Genomic DNA, 22018 nt, shown 5'->3' with positions numbered 1-22018 from the left:
TTCAATGACAACATTGACCTATAAGTACCTGATTGGACCATTGGTTGATCCCGGGCGAAAGACAACAATAAAACGCGATCCTTCTTCATAGCCCCTAATTTCCATCCTCAAAATTCTACGAGCACCGTCGTGCTTCCACAAAACCAAATAGATGGTGTCCTCTTTCATGATTTGAAGAGGAAATGACCATTTTGTATCTTCCAATCGGACCTATGAGTATGATAGAAGGCCAATTAGTAAAATTGCTTTCAAACACAGATTGAAAAAGCAGACCTGGAGCGCAATGCATCAGCATATGACTCATAATTACCAATATGTTCAACACCACATGCATAAAAATGATAAGGGTCTCAGCAATTGAAAAGAAACACAAACGAAAACTTAAATTACACGAGGAAATAGTTACGTGAGGTCCAAAATAGACTCCATTAGAAATTCCACATGTGGCTTCTAACGGAACTCCTTTATTTCTATTTTCTTCCTTGGCATATTCAAAGTTGTGTACAATTAATAACTTCATTCACAAGCAAACCAACTCAGTTTGCACAAAAAGGTGCATGAAACTCAAGCTTTTCTCCACTCTCGTTTCCCTGTTCCATCTGCCAACCCCTTAAACCTGACTTGCTCTGAGCATTTAAATAAAACTGTACGCCTTAGACCTGAGTCATATAGGATGAGAAAAGTTGTGCGAGAAATTAGCATATAGTGATCCAAAATAATATATTGTCTTTGTCATTTAATGTCCAGGATTTACTGCTTTCTCCACACAGAAACAATGAATTGGTTATGTAAGAAATTGGTTGGGGGCTAAGATAGGTTGATACTCTGAACAATGAACAATAAACAAAACCCATATTCAATACCAACGTTGTACACAATCAGTTGCGCAGCTCCTACAACATACGACTTCAATGTTGTGATGGACCCTTCAGCGCAATCCTATTTCTGTGATTCCCGAATATCCTATTATAGATGCCTTGATTCATGGCGTATGGTTACTACCTTGAAAGAGTGAGAGGTCCACTTACTTGGAGTTTAGTAGGTCCACTCGATTCACGGTATACAAATGAGACCCGAGAATCAGATGCATGTAGAATTTTTGGTTCATCTTCACTGCTCAACTTCATAAACATATCTTGACCGATTCTATTTGTAAAAGTTACAAATGGTCGGACAGAAATCACCTGAAGAAAATGTAGGAAAAAGTTTAATATCTAAATGCTATAGTTTCCAAGAAAAAATCAGTAAGAGCCTGAAAGAACCTTGGTTGGAACAGATTGATATGGGCACGGTTTTGAAGATATAAAAAGCCGCATGCAATTGCCATCAGCATCGTAAGCACAAACATCCAATGACCCATCCTAAAATAGAAGGAAATACTAAACATGAGTTAGGCTTACTGAAAGAGGACTGAACATATTATTCAGAATGCCTACCATGTCGCCGAGGGGAGAAAGGTCTTTGGCAGGCCCAAATTGCTCACCACCAGACTGACTGATGGAAACAGAGAGACCTAACATTTTGAAATTCAATGCATACGCAATTGTATAACCTTCGTATATTTCCTCCTCAGTAAGTTCCTCGAGGATTACTTCATTTTTCTCTTTCGACTGAAAAGGTAAAGCAATCTTCCGTGTTTGTTTTCTTGCTGTCATATCTATAAGCCTAAGCTTAAGTGGAGGGCACCTTGCAATTGAAAACCAATATGAAGAATAGACCCTGATGATCTTTGCCGAAAGTGAGTCCGGCTTGTTTTGGTTTTGTTCAAGAATGATCTGAACAACCCTGTAAACCCGATAACTTGTTGAATCATACATGAAACAAGAAAATATACTGAAGAACGAGAAACAAGGAATAAGAGAACTGGGAACAGTTACGGACCTTCCGGAAGTTGAACATCTTAAGCTTATTGTCTTTACTGGATTTCTGCTAGGATGGGAGATGAGAACAGCCTCCTATGAGAGGAAAAAATAGAGCGTCTGTTACAATAGTGCTGCATCAAGAAATACAAATGAAATGAAACAAGTGTCTGAGCCTCAGAATGTTTACATGTATTGGCAGCCACCCTCTCTGTGGAAGCAGCGAAAAGTATAAAGGTTTTCTAATGTCAGCGCTATAAACCTTTACAGTCTTCCCCGGACAAAAAATTCCTCTAGAGCAGACAAGAAAGTGACCACTGTCTTGCATCTCAAGAACAGAAAATTCAGCTGCTAGCGGAAGATAATTGGTGATAGAAAGTGGGGACTTGACCACAAGATTCCAATCTTGAATTGGATCAGAATGAATGTCCTTAGCAATTTCTGTTGCTTGTATATTTAAATAAAACCACATTCCATGAGAACTATTTGATGAAGCTGCACTCATCTCTGAGCAATATAGTAGTTCTTCAGTCTCATTGAGAGCCGAGACATATATTCCAGAATTTTCAGTTTTACCCGGGCAATCAATTACAGAACTCCAAGAATATTCATGGGAGCCATTGGAATCCAAAGGCCTTAACTGCAGAATATACAACAAAGAATGGGTTAAGGCAGGTTGAGGAAGGGGAATAGTTTCACCAGGCTTCAGTTGTCCCACAAAGATCTGCTGCTTCACATCCCCTGATATCTGTTTCCTATTCCTGATCCATCTCCTCTGCCTCGCATAGCTCACAAATTTTATAGGATCATATGACTCTGGCCACTTCAGATTTTCAAGATCTGGGGCATAAATCCACCCATCAGAGGTATTAACAGAAGCCTTGTCAATATGCCAATCATCAACCCATTGCCAGCCTGATGGTAACTCAATCCCAAAAGTATCCTGTATAATTTAGCAATTAGATGACGGTCCAGTAGCTCAAGAGCGATCAATATTACAACTGGGCAGATGGTCCAATTGTAAATTTGCAAAAAAACAACTAGTATCAACATGAAATAGGTAAGGGGATGTATATTTCTTCTCTTGATGGACAATGGTATGGATGTGGAATGAAGTTCAAACTATAGTACTAAAAGTCTAAAACTATTATACCACATTGAGTTAGCCTGAGATCTAGAAATCAATTGTGATTCATCAGGGTCAAGCTTAAAAGCCAAAAAAAAAAAAAAAAAAAGAGGAATGACACAATGATGCATGAGACCAGACTTCTCAGTATGATACCGAAATTTGTATCTGCAACTCCAAGTTTAAGAAGACATGCAGCAATGCCAGCAACATTGTCTACAAGACAGCTTAAAAACACAGGATTTTCAGTTCCATTAAATAAGTTAACCTGTATTCTACTATCTGCTATCTATAAGTCAAAGGATGTAAATGTCAGAACCATGTAGATTTTAAAGAATAGATCCCTAGGAATTCACTCTTAAATCTCAGGTGCGCACCACCGCACACACAAATATATGTAAAGTAATCAGCACATAGAGGTAAGTAATAAAAACAGAACCATAACTTAAGCCATGTGTCACCAACCCCCAAAAAAAAAAAAAAAAAACTTAAGCCATGTGGCAAGACCCATGTTAAACCTCTCACCTGACAAGAATGCACGCTGTCTGAGCGATCTAACTCAGACTGAGCCATACAACTAATCCACCCAAGGGTAGGGTCGTACTTTTCAGTTTCGAAGAACTCATCTGTCAAAATATTAATGACATCCATCCCTATCTCCTCAGACTTACTTGTCCCTTCTAGTGGCCTCATATTTCCATCAGAAACAGAATCTTTGAGTTTGAGGCACACGTCAAGTGTGAAGTCGGTGTTGTTACGAACTGACACCAAAGATCTAATATTCACATATCTATTGCCATCCTTTATGCTCACTTCACTAGCAACAACATCATTGCCCAGCCGCCAACAAGCAGCAGGTGCAGCATAGTTTAGCCTCACAGTTGTCCAAGGTCCTTCCCTGGTAGGACTGATCTGAATAAAACCTCGCTTTCGCCCCCCAGGAAAGGACAGCTCATTATCTTCAACTTCATTTGCTGGTGGTAACAGTACAGAACATCTTATTCTTCCACACAGTTTCTGACATTTATCTCCTTGAGATATCTCCTGTATGAACATCAACAAGGTGAGAATTGCAGAAGACCTACCACTTAAATACAGATGGAGAGAAAATAGATAGTATTTTCCCAATTTTGAAACATGACAAGAAGAGGAAAAATAAGCATATAGGAAAAGGATTCTCACCATTGACTCGGCTGAAGACAAGTCTATCCAAGTGAATTCACCTAAATGATCATAAGTTCTGGCTATCTGATTCAAAGCAGCAGAAAAATATCCAACAGGTTCGCCTGTAACATAAAATGCACTGTTAATTTCAGAAAATTGTAGTACTAGTTGCATCATGCAGGGCTGCAAAAATCTGTAAAACTTCATGTCATTGAGACTGCAGCATCATAAGATACCAGCTGTATACCGTATAATTCGTGGAGGAGACAGAACCGTTTTTGGATCCTTGGGGCTTGTCTTAGGAGGAAGTCCTTGAAATAAGACTTCAACACCTTTTTGCTCTAGTTCCCTACTTAATACACTTGATCCTTAAGAGTAGGTATTCCAATAGATCACTATTTTATAAAACATAACATAGACCAAACAAAGAAAAGACAGATAAAACAAGACCATTATCGGTGCTTCAGTGAAAACAAATTATCTTAATCTGGAATAGCAAATGTCCAGATTGTGAAGGATGAATAGGCCTAAGAACCACAGAAAGTACTTTTAGAAATTGTTCCTCAACATATTGTTAAAAGCATTCATCAAAAGTTGATCCTACCTTATGACATATTTATCCATCAGCATCTCCACTTAAGGATTATGAACAAGGAACATGGTAATTCAGCAATTAAGAAGCATGACAGAACCTTGTGAAAATCATATTACCTTTTCCCATGTCGGTAACGATAAGTTCCACCATGTAGCACTCCTGTTCAATCAACCAGGGTAACCATGAGGTGGTAGAATAAGAAACGACGATCAAGTAAGAGAGGCCAAATTATTTGCCAAAAAACAAACTTAGAAGTTGATTTAGATTTATTCCGACAAATTCCAAATTTGAGATACATGAAGCCAAGCAATCTCAAAGACATCAATGCATATTAAGTTGCTCTAAACAATCATTTAACAAAAGCTTTTCAAGTACTCGAATAGACATAAATTCATGCCCAAGACTTGTTATCTACTTATCTCACACAGTATAATAGCTGCATTGTTAGATGGAGAAATTATGGTGTTGATTATGCGGAGGCCTTCTCACCGGTTGCAAGGCTCCATATGGCATTAAGCAGCTTGGTTTGGCAAGCTCAGTTTCGAGGCTTGGCATGCGTCGATGTCATTTTGATTACTCTTTATTCTTTCTCACATCTGATCAGTGGAAATTATCATTGAATGTCTATGTGGATGATAATTATCATTAAAGGTGATGACCAAAGAGTATTGACAAGTTGAAAGACTTCCTACAACATGAGTTTCATACTAAAGACTTTGAGAAAGTTGCGATATATCTTGGGTTTCGAGGCGGCGGGATCAAAAAATGGTATAAGCTTATCTCATGAAAGTATGGGTTGGATATTCCAGAGGAGACTGGTTTATTGGGTTCTAGGCCTGTAGAGACCCCGATGGATCCTGATGTTAAACTTAGTGTTGATCAAAAAGAGTTGTTTCCTAATCCTGACAAGTACAAGTACCCTTGCTCAGTAAATTGAATTACCTTACCATTACAATCATGATATCTCGTTTGTTAGCACGGTGAGTTAGGTTAACCTAATCCTCGTCTTCAACATTGGCAAGTTGTCCTTGGGATTCTGAGGTATCTTAAAGCCCATCCAGGACTTGATTTGTTTTCACTGAGCTAGTGGGCACTACTTGTGTGTTGAGGCTTTTACCTATTCAAATTGGGCTAGAGGGTCATCTCACAGGAGATCCACTTCAGGATATTGTATCTTGGTGAAATCTTGTCACTTGGAAGAGCAAGAAACATACAGTTATTACACAGTCTAGGGCAGAAGTAGAGTACAGAACCATGGCTCACACTGCATGTGAGATTCCGTGGGTGCACTCATTTCTTGATGAAATAGGGTTCAATATGCAATTGCTTATGATTCTATACTGTGATAACCAAGCAGCAGTTCATGTTGCATGTTGCATCTGTTACACGGTCTTGGGTAGAACTCAATTCCAAAAGCTAGCTCATGAAGTGAGGGTGCCCTCATGCTAATGTACTTCATATTACTTTGGTACCCAGGCGATGTGGACTTTGTTTCTCACCCTCCTTCGTGTGGTGTACTCACTCAACAACACCTGCCGTGTGCAGGCCAAAGACACGCACCCTACCCATCTCCGGTACCTAGCTCTAATACAATGTTACACAGTCTTGGGTAGAACTCAACCCCAAAAGCTAGGTCATAAAGTGAGGGTGCCCTCAAGCTTATATACTTCACATTACTTTGGTACCTAGGCGATGTGGGACTTCACACACATAATCCATTTTTTTATGAGAGGACTAAGCATATCGAGGTCAATTGTCATCTTGTTCAAGAAAAGTTGGAAGGTGGTGTGACAACTACTTTTCATGTCTACAAGTGCTCAGTTATTTGATGTGGGACTTCGATTTCCAGCATCTGATCCAGTTTTTTATGAAAGGCCTTACAATCAAGGTCGATTGTCATCTTGTTCGAGAAAAGTTGGATGGTGGTGTGACAACTACTTTTCATGTCTACATGTGCTCAGTTAGAGTGATTGTGTATAACAAGCTGTGATTGTGCATATTGATTCTCCAACTTGAGGGGAGTTTTAGGAGTTAAATAGTTCGTTACTAGCAAGTGAGGGCATTGTGGTCATTGTATTTTGTACTCTCCACTATATATATGATTTAACATTTTTGTATTAGGGTTTATCAAAACCCAAAACACTTTTTCCTTCTCCCTAATAAAGAAATTTATTATAAATCTTAGAATAAGTGCCACCATCACTTACCTTCAAGTTCAACACGGTACAAACCCACAAATGATTTGAAGTTCACTGACCTGGGGTAGTGAATTAAAAAATGTTAAAATGTGCTCATGACAATTTGCCAATTATAATTCTTATGATACCAAAAGATTTGGTCATATATAATCATGTTGACATCTTTGTATCATGTTGATTTTTCAAGAATGGTATGCAACCCCATGGTTTATGATAAAAAAATGCCAGCTGTAGGTACATGAGGGTCTTTGCCATTTGCATGAAGCAATAAAGCCCTGGAAATTGATAAATAAATAAATAAATTGGCAGCTGTAGGTACATGAGGGTCTTTGCCATTTGCATGAAGCAATAAAGCCCTGGAAATTTCAAGAGATGTGTCCTTTTTAAGGTAGGAGCTATTAAATATGCGCACAGGAAGAGTAGATTGTCCACAACATGCTAAATTTATGACCTCACTCGTTCATCAGGGACTAGAAACTCTCAACTTAAGCAGAAATAAAGAAGATGACCACGATTACACATAAGGGGCTTTGGCGAGTTCCACTGTGATTATACCTCCTCATTCATTCAGGATCATCATAGTCAAAATCATAGGATGCAATAGAATGAGTTTTGCTTACCAGTGAATCAACTCTGAAGAAAAACATTTCATTCCACATCACCAATTCAAGGTCAGAACCTCCAATGTGAGAGCTGGCCCCACATGTACGTGCACTTTGTCGATTCAGAAGTGATCCACCCGGGAGGCTTTGGTCTAGACTAAGACGAACTGCTACAGTAAATTGATGATCCGACAACCCTCCTCCTTGAAGTAACTGTAAGAACAGACAAATAGTAGACCAAAGTGAGAGACAATTCTCACAGGGAAAAAGACAGAATCAGATCTGGTGAGTGTGATCCATGCCACTAGCAATGAAAAACACAAATTCTGCACTTTTCTTTTTGGTTAGCAAAGGAAAAATACATTTGAAGATCATCAAGGGATGCTATCCATGTACAAAGCAAGGCCGAAGAGCCTAAAAAACAAAAAACGAGGATCAAACACTACAAACCACAGAATTTGTGGCTACCCATGTACAAATTCTTATGCCTAGAATAAAAGAATAAGTCTATTATTGCTGCATACCCATGGATGATCCGTATTTGAGATTTCAGGTTGTGATTGTTCATTTACCACAATTCACACCCCTGTAATAGAAAACTAGAACAGGCACAGGCACAGTGTTCCAAAGCAAATATATCTTAACAAATTTGTGCATAAAAAAGGTAACAATCAGTGATTTAATTATTCTAAAGCACTTAATTAAGAAAGCCTAATTTTTATTCATGACATTGCTGGCAGAAACCAATTTTCACCAAGGTACCAGTAGAAATACGATTACAAACACAAAATCCCAGCAAGTGGAAGAAGGGAGACATTTCATAATTCACAAGAAAAAAGAAACATATATCAGGTATTTCAAACAAGTAAGAAGATTTATTTGTAGCATCTGTCTCACTGTCAGGGGAAACAGTTATCATATACACTTTTTTCCTGGTTAAGGAAAATTTCCTCCACTATCAATGCCAAAAAGAAAATGTAGTTCTCGGAACTCTGAATCGTGAATTACTGTAAAGGTTTAGACACCCCACACTTTTGGCCCTTTTAGAACACTGAACACATTATTCTGGTCAACAGTCATGGAAACAGCAAGACAAATGGAACACTGAACAATCACATTATTCTGGTCAACAATTATGGAAACAGCAAGACAAATGGATTTGTCAATCGTATACTTAGCAAGACCCAAAATAGAACACTGAACACATTATTCTGGTCAACAATCATGGAAACGGCAAGGCAAATGGATTGGCCGATGATATACTTAGTCACCAGAAATTAAGAAGACAGCTATTTAAATATCCAATGTTGCCCATTATTTTCTGAAAAAGGATGTACCCCCTGTGGCAATGGATCCATCTACTGAACATTGGCTTCAAAGATTAAAACCGACGCTATTCCCTATATTTGAGAATCGTAGATTAGTTACCAGAAACTGTCAACTTTCATTTACTGCAAAATTGATCTGGATCTTTCCTTATCCAAAATATTTTTTCCCGATTAGTTCCTAGAAATCACGACATTAGTAATCTAAGAAATCATTTGAATCCCCACTAATCATATTGGAACACCTTCTTTCCTAAATGAATAATCGTTATCTACTCGGTGCAATTTATGAGGATTCAAGTAAAGCAGCACTAGAGCATCGGACATATTAGGTGCACCGCATGACAAAATGAGGTCACAATCACAGCCCCAGCCAATGCAGCCACAAGGGCATGGAATAGTTTAACAATCTATAGTCCAATTTTTTGGGGGTCAGAAAGTTGGGAATTAAATCACTGCATTCTTTGGCGTCATATCCAGAACTAATAAGAAAAGGCAGCACACCTCAGCTTCTGCGATTATGATGGTCACCATGGATCTAAGTTTCTCACAAAGATTTCCTCTCAAGTGAGACTCCAACATATTTTTCCAAACTGGAACTTTAAGAGGCTTCATATCTCCAGATGGCATCTTTATTACGTTTGGAAGACCCCTAACTTCAGTAGCTCTAATGAAAATGTCCTGGCCAAGTTTGTTTTGTGGAACTATATAATAATTTCTCCTGTGGTGGACATCAAGGAAAGGTCTTCCACTATAAGTAGGAGAAACTGCTTCCTGCTAAAAACCAGCAAAAAAAACAAATCTTTATTAGCACATTAAGTCCAGTTAAAGCAAATGGAGTAAATGTAACACAGGTTTACAAGGGGTTAACATAATTTACTCTTTCCCTGTAGGATTTATCCACTTGACTAAGATTGCTCCAGCTGGCATAAGCTTGGAAAATCATGTTAGCATTAGACACTGAAACATTCAAGTTCAGATCCCTCGTACAGGTAAGACGTAACTGAGAAGTAGCGCCTGGGGCATTGCAATCATATTGGTACCTATCCACAGTAACAGATTATGGATTAAATAAAACAAGTTCATTAGGAGAGAGTATGCATTTCTAACTTCACAGAGAACAACAGCAGCAGGGCATACAAAAAGCAAATATGACATGAAGCCAATAGCCACTTTTATCTCATTCTTCCTGAAGGAGACCCTTGACGGAAAAAAGGGAAAAGCGACATGCTAGAGGATGGAGACATGAATGCAGATAGTAGAAGTTTTAGGAATCTGTCAGTGCAAAAAAGTATGTAACTGAAACTCTGGAAGTGAAAGATCAAACGATTTCCAATTAAACCAAACACAGCACAGAAGAACACCTTAAGAATCCATCAACTGGCTCAACAAGAGGCTCCCACGCTTCATACTTATCATTATACGATCTCGCAGCCAATGAGAAGCTGATGGCAGAATTCAAGAACTCCGGCCTTCCATGTAAGCTTAACCCAATCCCGCTTAAAGAAATGTTGAACAGCGGGACCATCTACAAGTTGCAAGCATAGTTAGAGAAAGAAGTTTAGTTATAACAAAAAACAATTTTACTCGCCTACAGATATGGCTTTGGCTTTCACTTGAGATCGCACCGTCAGGTTACAACAGTATACAACAAAGTAGCAACACATAATCTACTGTTCTAAAACCTAATGAGCTTCAATTAAAAGCACAATAAATAGAAAATCCACCATAAAACATATCGTACAAATGTTTAGTCCGTCCAATTCACAGACCAACATATTAAGCTGACTGCTAAAAACAACAACGCGTTGCGATGTATCAAATAGTTCAAATAATAACAATATGCTTGAAGTTAAAGTATTTGTTGGAGCTGTGGCTCATATGTTAAGTATGAGAGGTACCGAGGAGTTCCAGGAATAGGCGTGTTGGATGTCGCCAAGAGAAGTCAGAAAAAAGCTTGCTAGTGGAGGTGGTAGGGCTACAGGGTTTTTTTGTAGCCCTACAGATGGGGCTAGCTAGAACCAGAGCTGAGAGTACCGCTACAGGAGAAAGCTGTAGCGCTACTGGTTGGCTTCGGGCTAGGGTTCGAATAGGGCGGGTATATAAGGCTCTCTATTGTAAAACCCTATGTACTAAGACTGTGATCATCAATAAGAAAAGGCTGCTCTCTCACTCCCGTGGACGTACCCGGTTTTGAGGAACCACGTATATCTCTGTGTCTATTTCTTTAATGCTTTTATACTCGTGAATCGTGTGCGTGTGTGTTGCGATCCAAACAAGTGGTATCAGAGCTTCAGGCTGTTTCAGATCACACAGAAGAACGATGGCAGCGAGTTCATCTGCTACGAAGTTCGATGTGATGAAGTTCGATGGAACTTCGAATTTCAGATTGTGGCAACAGAGGGTAAAGGATCTGTTAGTACAGCAGGGATTGTATAAGGGGTTGAAGACGAAACCAGAGGCCATGTCTAACGATGATTGGGAAGAACTCCAGAAGAAGGCGGTGAGTACGATTTGTTTATGTCTTGCGGATGAAGTTATGTATCACGTGATTGGTGATGAATAGCCGGCTGGGTATCGCGTGATTGGTGATGAATCGCCGGCTGGGGTCTGGGGTAAGCTGGAGAGCAGGTATATGTCAAAGTCTTTGACGAACAAACTGTTTCTGAAGCAGAAATTGTTCGGGTTGAGGATGATCGAGGGTTCTGACCTTATTCAGCATATTAATACGTTCAATCAGATTATGAGCGACCTACAAAGGATTGACGTGAAATTCGACAAGGAAGATCAAGCGCTTATGTTGCGTGGCGTGTCCCCCGCCGTGTCCGTGTCCCCATTTTTTTAGAATTCCCGTGTCCCGGTGTCGGTTTCGGTGTCCGTGTCCGTGTCCGTATCCGTGTCGGTGCATCATAGAAAGAAACCCTAGAACTGGAGGAAGACACTGCAACTCTGCTTGCGTTTAATCAACGTAACAAGTATGAAACCCTTCCGCAACCAGCTCAAATGTACAGCAGTAGCTCAAAAGCTGCTCAATGTTTGAGCTACTCAATGTATCCAACTTCTACCAGTAGGAACTTTTTAGGGCGAAGGGCTGATGGTGGCGAAGCGATACGAGAAGCGTGGCAGAAAACCAAAGAGAGGTAAAGCAGGAGCGCGTGGGGGGTCAAAGTGGGTAGGACTCCTGAGCCGAAAGAGTTGAAGTGTTACAAGTGCCATGAGGTGGGACACTTCAAGAAAGACTGTCCTTCCAGTAAGAAGAATAAGGGAAAGAGAACGAAAAGGAAAGCTGGATCATCAACCTCTGCACACGCAGTAAAGCAGGAATCAAATGATGGTGATATGCTCTCGGTTTCAGCAACTTCGGATCACCTTGTAGACTCATGGATTCTGGATTCAACATGTTCGTTTCATGTGACGCCTAACAGGGAATGGTTGACAACTACAGGTCAATGAATTGTGGTAATGTTTGAATGGGTAATGATGCATCATGTCAAGTCATTGGCATAGGCACAATTAAGATCAAGATGTTTGATGGTGTTGTGAGAACCTTAGGTGATGTTAGGCATGTTTCAGATTTGAGGAAAATTTTGATTTCGTTGGGAACCTTAGACTCTAATGGCTGAGTATGAAACAGGAGGTGGAGCCATGAAGGTAACGAAGGGTGCTTGGTGATTATGAAGAGTACTAAGATTGCTGGTAATATCTATCGTTTGATAGGAAGTACAGTTGTAGGTGGAGTTGTTGCTGCCACCACAACTGAGGATACTGATGATACTTTCTTATGGCATATGCGGTTGTGACATGGGGAAACATGGGATGCTAGAGTTACATAAGAGGGACCTGCTGAAAGGAGTGAAATCGTGCAAGTTAGATTTTTGCAAGTTTTGTGTACTGGGGAAGCAGTGTAAAGTGCAGTTTAGGAATGCAACTAATCAAACGAAGGGAATTCTTACTACATACATTCAGATGTTTGGGGGCCAGTGAGGGTAGCTTCGAAAGGAAAGGACGATCTCAGTACTTCGTGACCTTTATCGATGATTTTTCAAGAAAAGTCTGGGTGTACTTCATGAGACACAAGTTTGAAGTTTTTGTGAAATTCAGGGCGTGGAAAGCTTTGGTGGAAAACCAGATAGGGAAACGGATAAAGTGCCACAGAACAGATAATGGGAAAGAGTTTAAGAATGGGCTTTTTCTGAAGTTTTGTGAGGAGCATGAGATTCTGCTACACTTTACAATTCGAAAGACACCTCAGCAGAATGGGGTGGCAGAAAGGATGAACAGAACCATAGCAGAAAGAGCACGGTGTATCAAATTGAATGTAGGGCTTCCGAAGGTTTTTTGGGCAGAGACAGTGAGTATGGCATGTTTCATTATCAACAGGTCACCGAGTATTGCTCTGGATGGAAAGGTAGCAGAAGAGGTGTGGACAGAAAAGGAGGTAGACTATTCAGTCCTGAAGATCTTTGGGTGTCCAGCCTATGTTCATGTTCCCAATGATGAGAGGTCAAAGCTTGATGCAAAGTCCAAACAATGTATCTTTCTTGGATATGAGAAAGGGGTTAAGGGATACAAGCTTTGGGATCCAGAATCAAAGAAAGTAGTGTTCAGTAGGGATGTGGTATTTGATGAGGCTTCTATGGTCAAGGCACATCAAGATGTTCAAAAATCTGAGACAGGGAAAACAGTAAGAAGCAGCAGAGTGTACAAATTTAGCTGGAGAGTGTTGACACAGGCTTGCAGCCAGTGGAACAGCTTGATCAGTAGCAGCAGGAAAGTATAGGCACAGGGAGACCCAGGCGCACTATTAAACCACCGATAAGGTATGGGTTTGAGGATATGGTTTCTTATGCACTATCGACCACCAGTGGGGATCCGTCTACTTTTCAGGATGCTATCACTAGTCCTGAAAGGGACACATGAATAGAAGCCATGGTGGAGGAGATGGAGTCACTGCAGAAGAACAAGACTTGGAAGTTGAAAGAACTGCCCGAGGGAAAGAAGACAGTGGGTTGCAAGTGGGTATACAAGAAGAAAGAGGCTGTGTCAGAAAAGGACAGGGAGAGGTTCAAGGCTCGATTGGTAGCAAAGGGATACTCGCAGAGGAAGGAAATTGATTATGATGAAGTCTTTTCTCAAGTGGTGAGGCATACTTCAATCAGAATGATCTTGGCATTGGTGGCTAGCTATGATTTGGAGTTAGAGCAGCTGGATGTGAAAACAGTCTTTCTCCATGGTGATTTGGAGGAAGTCATTTACATGGAGCAGTCTGAGCGGTTCGAGTAGTCCTTGAGTAGCCAAGGACTGAGCACCTTGTTTGTAGGTTGTATAAGTCACTTTATGGACTTAAGCAGTCCCCAAGACAATGGTACAAGAGGTTTGACTCGTTCATGATCCGGATTGGGTTCACACGCAATGAGTAAGATTGTTGTGTTTATGTTCGGAGTCTTAATGATGGTTCCTATATTTTACTGTTACTTTATGTTGATGATATGCTTATTGCTGCGAAGAGCATAGTTGAAATCAACAGGTTGAAGGCTTTGTTGGGTAAGGAGTTTGACATGAAGGATTTGGATGCTGCTAGGAAAATACTTGGGATGGAGATACACAGGGATAGGTCAGCTGGAAAGCTATGGTTGTCCCAAAAGGGCTATGTGATAAAAGTGTTGGAGAGGTTTAGTATGGCTAACGCTAAACTGGTCAGCACTCCTTTGGCTAATCATTTCAGGTTGTCTACATCACAATATCCAGAGTCTGCTGAGGAATTTCAGGACATGTCAAACATGCCTTATGCGAGTGCAGTTGGTTGCTTGATGTATGTGATAGTGTGTACGAGACCCGATTTGGCACATGCAGTCAGCACAGTCAGTAAGTACATGGCAAATCCAGACAGAGAGTGGTTTTTCAGATACTTGAGAGGTACTACAGACCATGGGATTTAGTTTGCTAGGCAACAAGGTCAGATTTCAGTTGTGGGGTATGTGGATGCAGATTATGCTAGAGGAGGTCTACGACATGAGGTCTACGACAGGGAATGTGTTTACACTGGCAGGTGGGCCGATTTGTAGGAGATCCATGGTACAACCTCTAGTGGCGCTATCTACTATTGAGTCTGAATACATGGCAGTGACTGAGGCAGGTAAGGAAGCATTGTGGTTGAAGGGGTTCGTGAAAGAGCTAGCATCGATCAAGGTGGAGTTCAGGTGTATTGTGATAGTCAGAGTGCCATTTATTTGGCGAAGCACCAGGTCTATCATGCAAGGACCAAGCATATTGAATTGAGATTTCACAAAGTGAGAGAGTTGATTGCTATGGGTGATGTGATATTGCAAGGACCAAGCATATTGAATTGAGATTTCACAAAGTGAGAGAGTTGATTGCTATGGGTGATGTGATATTGGAAAAGGTGCATACTTCTGAGAATGCAGTTGATATGTTGACAAAGACTGTGACCGCGGACAAGTTCAAGTATTGCTTGGACTTGGTTAATGTCTCCAGGTGATAGGCAATTCGAGACGCCCCCCACGAGTTGACTGGATGGGAGTGGGGGGGTTATCTCCTAAAGGGGCGAGTGTGTATACGCCAAGGTGGAGATTGTTGGAACTGTGGCTCATACGTTAAGTATGAGAGGTACCGAGGAGTTCCAGGAATAGGCGTGTTGGATGTCGCTGAGAGAAGTCAGAAAAAAGGCCGCTAGCGGAGGTGGTAAGGCTACAGGGTTTTTTTGTAGCCCTACAGATGGGGCTAGCTGGGAACCAAAGCTGTGGGTAGCGCTACAGGAGAAAGCTGTAGCGCTACCGGTTGGCTTCGATCTAGGGTTCGAATAGGGCGGGTATATAAGGCTCTCTATTGTAAAACACTATGTACTGAGACTGTGATCATCAATAAGAAAAGGCTGCTCTCTCACTCTCGTGGATGTACCTGGTTTTGGGGAACCACGTATATCTCTGTATGGATTTCTTTACTGCTTTTATACTCGTGAATCATGTGCATGTGTGTTGCGATCCTAACAGTATTCAACTCAAAACCAAATAGCAATGAGTGGAGACGTAGCCCAAACAGAGACCAGTTTTGGAGGTGATATTAAACGAAGTTGGACAAGCTTTAACACTTCAAAATATGACGATCACTCATACTTCACAACTGAAGAAGTTCAGAGGAACTAGTTTCTAAGCAGTTGTCGGCGTTTAGGAGGTAAGAAAAGTATTTAAAGGAGAGTCACCGTGACACAACTTCAAAATTTGCGGGATACCGAAATGGGGTTCTCCCCCTATCTAGTAGTGCTAAGTAAGGAAATAGTAGTGCTAAGTAAGGAAATATCAAGAACACAACAAAGCATTAATTATATAACCACACACTCACACAAACACTTTATACACACACTCGCATCTTTTGGTAGGCACAACAAAGACAAAGGAATAGAACCAAAGAACATTTGCGCAATCAAAGGTATACCCTCCCCTTAGTGCTACCATCCACCGTAACCATATCACTCCTCCAAACTACCACATCGACCTTTGTTAAATTGCTAGGGGTTATTTTGTTATGTATCTTTTGCATAGGGGTATATTTGTACTTGTACCTTTGTCCATAGATATACAAAGTGTGAGAGAGAGAAACCTAATTTTGGGTTCTCCTTTTTCCCCCAAAGTTTACAACCTTTTTGCGATAGACATGTCAAAACCACCTTAATCTATCTTCTCTTATATTTGTACTTGTACCTTTGTCCATATATAAACAAAGTGTGAGAGAGAAACCTAATTTTGGGTTCTCCTTTTTCCCCCAAAGTTTACAACCTTTTTGCAATAGACATGTCAAAACCACCTTAATCTATCTTCTCTCACCTTATCTTCAATTGGTACTACCCTACCATTCCGCGAAGGTTTTCGTTTCCGATTCTATCCTACACTGCAGCAGCTCCACACATCCATCTTAACATTCTCATTGGAGCAACACTCATCATAACATTGTCATTCAAACTTTGTTTCTTAGCAGCCCAACACTCCTTGCCATATAAAACCTGGTTGGTCTTATGTCATATTGGTTTTATGTCATAAGGATCTATCCATGTTTTTACATGCTGGCTGTGTCAACTACCGAAAGCACAGCACTCATCTTTTGTCTGGGCTTGGGACCGGCTATGTGAAAAAATGAGTTCTACATCATTGTTAACACATTGATTCCAATGTAAAGTGGGTCATTTTGAGGTTTTGTTCATGATTGCACATGGCGACACAAATGATATAGGGAATCCTTACCATGCCACCATAGTCATCAAAAAGTGCTGCAGAAAATGTTCCAATTTCTGCATCAATGACACTGTCATCTGGACCACTTGGTGAGTCTCGATCTGCAAGCTTTACAGCAAACCTTCTCGGAGGTTTCTTAAAACCACTACGGACAACAAAGGTTCCCAACTCATTGTCGACAATCCATATACTAAATGGTTCTTTCATAAACCTAACGTCAGATGTGTCCCATATACTTTCCTCTAGAAATTGACCCCCAGTAACCATATCACTGCGCAGACATCTCAATGAGCTGAAATCCGATTGCTTTGGTGTGCCCTTACATGCAACACAACCTAAGGCAACAAAACCTGGGGGAGCTTGAGGCAGCCAAAAGGAAATATTCTCCATTCGTCTTTGTTTCTTTATCTGTCCAACAAGCAGAAAATCCAGAGGGGGTTTGAAAAGATCATCGCCTTCAGAATCATGGAGTACAATGCACGTGTTTGGAGGCTCATACCTATCATCCAAGCACCAAATATTATCTTATATTTTAAGTTTCAAAAACAAGAAAACAAAACAAACAGCAAGAGGCCCATAGTTACAAATTACATACCCCTGTACAGCAATATCTCCAAAATATACCATTCCTGGAGGAACTATGGGACACCATATAGACAATTTCTTTCTTGAGCTTGAACCTTGGTTCCACCACACCAATCGAAAACTAGCAACAGCCTCAAAACGCCGTCCAGAGTGTACAACTGATGTTCTCTCTGACTGAACGTCTTGTGCATGTTCAGAAGGGGATGCTTCATGATATGAACTCTTTGATGTTGAAGATGTTCCCAGAAATCCGAATAATATATGACGCAATTCATATGCTCTACCAATCACGCTCAAAGTAGAGGGATCTGCTGGCAAGAAAGTACCAATAGAGTTGTCCACGCGCCAGAATGCCAAGCTGGATGAGCTGCTGCAACCAAACAATAAAATAAAACTCAGCAAACAGCCGTAGAAGTGAATCAAGAACCCAGGAGCCAATTAAATTGTTAGGGGATACTTAAAACCTATCCTAACGCGAATGGAAGGAAAAAAAAAAAAAAAAAGAAGCCATCATCCCAGTGCAAACCACTCCAGCTCAAATTATCCCGTACTACAGATATGTTGGATCTCATTCATGCCACTCAACTCGACGATGGTGCATATTACACACTGAATGCAGGCATATATGCATTTAGAATCAATACAGAACAAGGTACAGTCACATACAAAGTGTTAGAGCTGATCGTAATACAATCCCTAAGAGCACATGGCGTAACTAAAGAGGCCAAGATGCAGAAAGCAGAAGATAACGGAGGTTGCCTCCTTCCGGTTGAAACCACACAGCCCAATGCAACATAGCCCTTAGGTGCTTCAGGGAACCAAATGGAGCATATGCCATGGTTATTTATATCTTGAACTTCAGAGATATCCCCATTTGCAGTGGGAGGCCAAACTAGCTTGAAAGATACAGGTCTCTTAACTCTAGCAAGACTGGTATTCACAGCAAGAACTCCTTTCGTTGGTGGCTTATCACTGACATGAGAGGAGGGATGTTAATGGAATTAAATGTACAAATTTAATTTTCCTTTTTACCAGAAAAAACAAAAATACACGGGAACTGACAATGTTAAGAACAACTTACAGTGGTGTCAGATAATCTCCAAGGACAGCAAAACCAGGTGGTGCATGCGGTCTCCAAAATGCAAATACTTGCTCACCGTAGGCATCTGCAAAATACAACACTCAGCTACAAGTGAACAGTGCATGACATTATACTGGTCAGAAATATGATTACCAAAAGCGAAAAGACAGCAATTAAGTTGTCAACCTACTTTCAATTGTCCCAACTTTGTCAAACTCAGAGCAGACTACAGTCATTTTCTTTGACGTCGTTCTCAGAAATGATAAAATGTCCTCTTCAACTGCTAAAAATAGCCTCAAGATGCTAAACGAAAAATTCATAAAAATATCGGAGACAGAAAAATGGATATTTGTCTTTCCAGACGCATTCGAAAACTTGATGGAGGTGTCAAAGGGCTCCAAAATTCTGATGCCATTGCTCTCCATAGTTAATCCAAGTGCATTTGCATTCATTTCAACAGTGTCGCCCTTCGAAACAAGCCTGGAAGCAACACAACCACATCAGATGTTTTCCACTCCTCGCTCAAACATTTATGCTGTATAATTAATAAATAATGTCTGCTTTCCATAACTTGAATTTAGAAACTTCACATAACAATGAGCAAAGGTTTGCCAGGTCATTATAACACGGAGATAACAAACAGGGTATTTCAGTTTCTGCAATGCTGGGCTGGGCTTGTTAGAATATGCAGAATAACAGAATATAACTACAAAATAAGATACATTTATAAACTCAAAAAATTGTGCTGACAATTCTTGTGTACTGGAAATGATATGACACAACACACGTCTCATAAAAGGAGGAACATGTCAAGTTCTATTCAAAATCAGGAATAAACCTACAAACCCAAATGGAATTTTGTCCTCAAACCAATTTTTGCAGCAGAATAGGAGGATAAAATGCAAACCAATCTGTCACCTATTCAGAGAGAGACACACTGAAAGGAAAAATTAAAATGAAGGAACATCGGTCTACAACATTAAAGGTCAAGGGAACTTGCATCTTTTATGTTTGTCCAAGAAATTAAATATTTCAGTTACATATTTAGGCTTAGCCACCAGCCTTACAAGTAGTGCTGCAAATGAGCGGAGCCCGAGGTTTGAAAATTTTAAACAAGCCAAACTTGAGCCTGAATTCATCTCGATTCAGTTCGTTAAAGTCAAACAAGCTGAATCGAGTCGAGCCCGAGCTTTGAAAATTTTAGACAAGTCAAACTCGAGCTCAATTCTTCGGGCTCGAATCGAACTCGAGCCAAGACAATATTTTATCGAGCCGAGCCGAGACTGACAGGGTTCAGATCCATTCGGCTCGTTTGCACCCCTACTCACAACAACCGAATACCTGCACAGTGTCTGCAAATCAAAACCATGAGAAAGAAAACCTTCGTGGAAGCAGAGATGAAAGTGAGAATGACCTGCAAAAGGCATCCAACTGTGCATGTAAAAGTTTGTTAGAGAGCTGTGATTCTCCCGCATCTTTTGATGTATTGTAGAAGGTAAGCTCCGGACCAATAGCCTGCAAATAATGTCTACGTATGAGTAATGAACTGGCAAAATAGATATATGGAGCAAATCCAATTTTCAGATACCTCCATTATAAACTAGTACAACGATCTAAAGCATCAAATCAAAGACAAATCTATTAGCTTCCAGAAACATGAATCTAAGACAAGGATTTAAACTTCATATCCAAAAGAAAGTTGTAGAGGTAATCTTGGTGCAGGATAAGCCTACATGCCAGTGATGGCACTTCTTCAAGTCCTCACTAAAACCCTTCGCTTTTGGGGATACCAACAGCAAAGCACTTTTTAGGACAGTGGGTGCATCCTCCAATTTGCTTTTTGGACAAGTCGCAACAACAGATGTCTTCCTAATCCAGATGGTTCTAGTAAATCAGTAAAGCCAGAGATGCTGGTGCAGTATCGATTTGTGTGCAATGTGACAAGCAAACAAATAGGTGAACCTGGTGCCGAAGACGTAACAATTAACAAAGCCCACGGATTTAGAGATTATAAATCAGAACGGAGAGCGAAAATTCGGAGACTGCTGGACAGAAATCCTTCAATAATTCGAAGTGCTGAAAGTAAAAGGAAGGGAAAGGTCTCAAGTTACAAAAACCATTCCAAGAAGAGAGACTATGGGGGGAAACGGGCAGATTTGTTATTTCACTCAGCAAAACTTAATGCCAAATTAAAGAGGAGGAAGGAGAAAAAGTCTAGAAGAACCACCGCAAAAACCATTCGATATCACTCTCAAGGATATAGTTGTACTACAGTTCTTTCAAAGCTGTCTGCTATGGACCCATTACGGAATCGTTAGGCTACAAACTTCTATACCTCAATTTCTACTAGAGTAGAACTCCAGAAATTAGTAAGCCCTTAATGTGCTTAAACTGATTATTATATCTAAAGCTGCAGTCAGAGGATGACTAGCTAAACAGTAAAAGGAAATGCCTAAGCCTTACAACAGCCAGCCACACAAAATAAACGACTCAAAAACCATTGACTTGGTAACAGTGTTTCAAATAGTGGTATGCATATGTAGCAGCATCAGGATATCTAATCGATAAAATGACCATGCGCCAATGTATTTTTAAATATCAGTACCAGAGGACCAAAATCCGGATGCATATTGGCAATGCATTAACATTTTGGCGGATATTATCTGGCTCCAAAACAAAAAACAAAAAAAAAAGAATAAATACACTCAACCTGGATCATATTAACAACAAACCACCATGCTAGTGAAGAAAATAGAAAACCCATAACACCCCCCCCTCCCTCTCTCTCTCCCCGTTCTGCCGTTTCCCTCTTCGTTTTCTTCTTTTCAAAATCGAATGGAATTGGTATGGTGGCTGAAGGCGGTGGCTATGGTGGTCGAAGCTGGGCGTCACAAATCTTGATGGCCGTCTTTCTCCAAGTCGTTTATGGGTGCCGAATCAACGGTTTCTCGGCGATCATTTATGGGGAGGTTCGGCCGGCGACGGGATCGGCGAATGGTAAGGTCTCTCGTTTTCCTCTGTCTTTCTCCTCCCTCTCTCCTTTTTTCCTCCGCCCCCCTTCTCACGGTCTGTATAGCTTCTTGTATGGCCGGCTTTTTACCTGGCACCCCCTCTTGGTTGTGTTTCGTCCCCATCTGTGTCCTCCGCTGGTTTTTGCTCCAGGGTAAACCGGTTCTTGGCTTAACGGCTAGTGGATCTGCCAGTTCTGGGCATGATCGGCGTTGGTCTCCCACCGTG

General features: G+C 40.6%; 1 protein-coding gene across 9 annotated transcripts in view; it reads right to left on the bottom strand.

Annotated features, from left to right (window-relative positions):
* LOC131307586 (uncharacterized) overlaps positions 1-22018 on the bottom strand; it is a 71058-nt gene that overhangs the window by 12972 nt on the left and 36068 nt on the right. For 7 of the 9 annotated variants that reach the window (XM_058334184.1, XM_058334185.1, XM_058334181.1 and 4 more), the window contains 19 exons: positions 20196-20296; positions 18972-19261; positions 18782-18866; positions 18367-18672; positions 17711-18070; positions 17125-17614; positions 10234-10397; positions 9750-9912; positions 9374-9646; positions 7563-7757; positions 4861-4903; positions 4168-4271; positions 3511-4029; positions 2050-2802; positions 1882-1955; positions 1437-1785; positions 1263-1361; positions 1029-1184; positions 29-210 (listed from right to left, as the gene is read on the bottom strand). In XM_058334184.1, coding sequence (XP_058190167.1) covers positions 29-210; positions 1029-1184; positions 1263-1361; positions 1437-1785; positions 1882-1955; positions 2050-2802; positions 3511-4029; positions 4168-4271; positions 4861-4903; positions 7563-7757; positions 9374-9646; positions 9750-9912; positions 10234-10397; positions 17125-17614; positions 17711-18070; positions 18367-18672; positions 18782-18866; positions 18972-19261; positions 20196-20296 — 4706 coding nt within the window. The remainder of the gene's footprint in view (positions 1-28; positions 211-1028; positions 1185-1262; positions 1362-1436; positions 1786-1881; positions 1956-2049; positions 2803-3510; positions 4030-4167; positions 4272-4860; positions 4904-7562; positions 7758-9373; positions 9647-9749; positions 9913-10233; positions 10398-17124; positions 17615-17710; positions 18071-18366; positions 18673-18781; positions 18867-18971; positions 19262-20195; positions 20297-22018) is intronic. The other 2 variants (XM_058334182.1, XM_058334183.1) reach the window with 2 other exon arrangements.

This window comes from Rhododendron vialii, chromosome 11a, assembly GCF_030253575.1.
Source record: "Rhododendron vialii isolate Sample 1 chromosome 11a, ASM3025357v1".
Classification (NCBI taxonomy): domain Eukaryota; kingdom Viridiplantae; phylum Streptophyta; class Magnoliopsida; order Ericales; family Ericaceae; genus Rhododendron; species Rhododendron vialii.
Note: the sequence above shows the minus strand (reverse complement) of the source record. Positions and strands in the feature narration are given on the sequence as shown.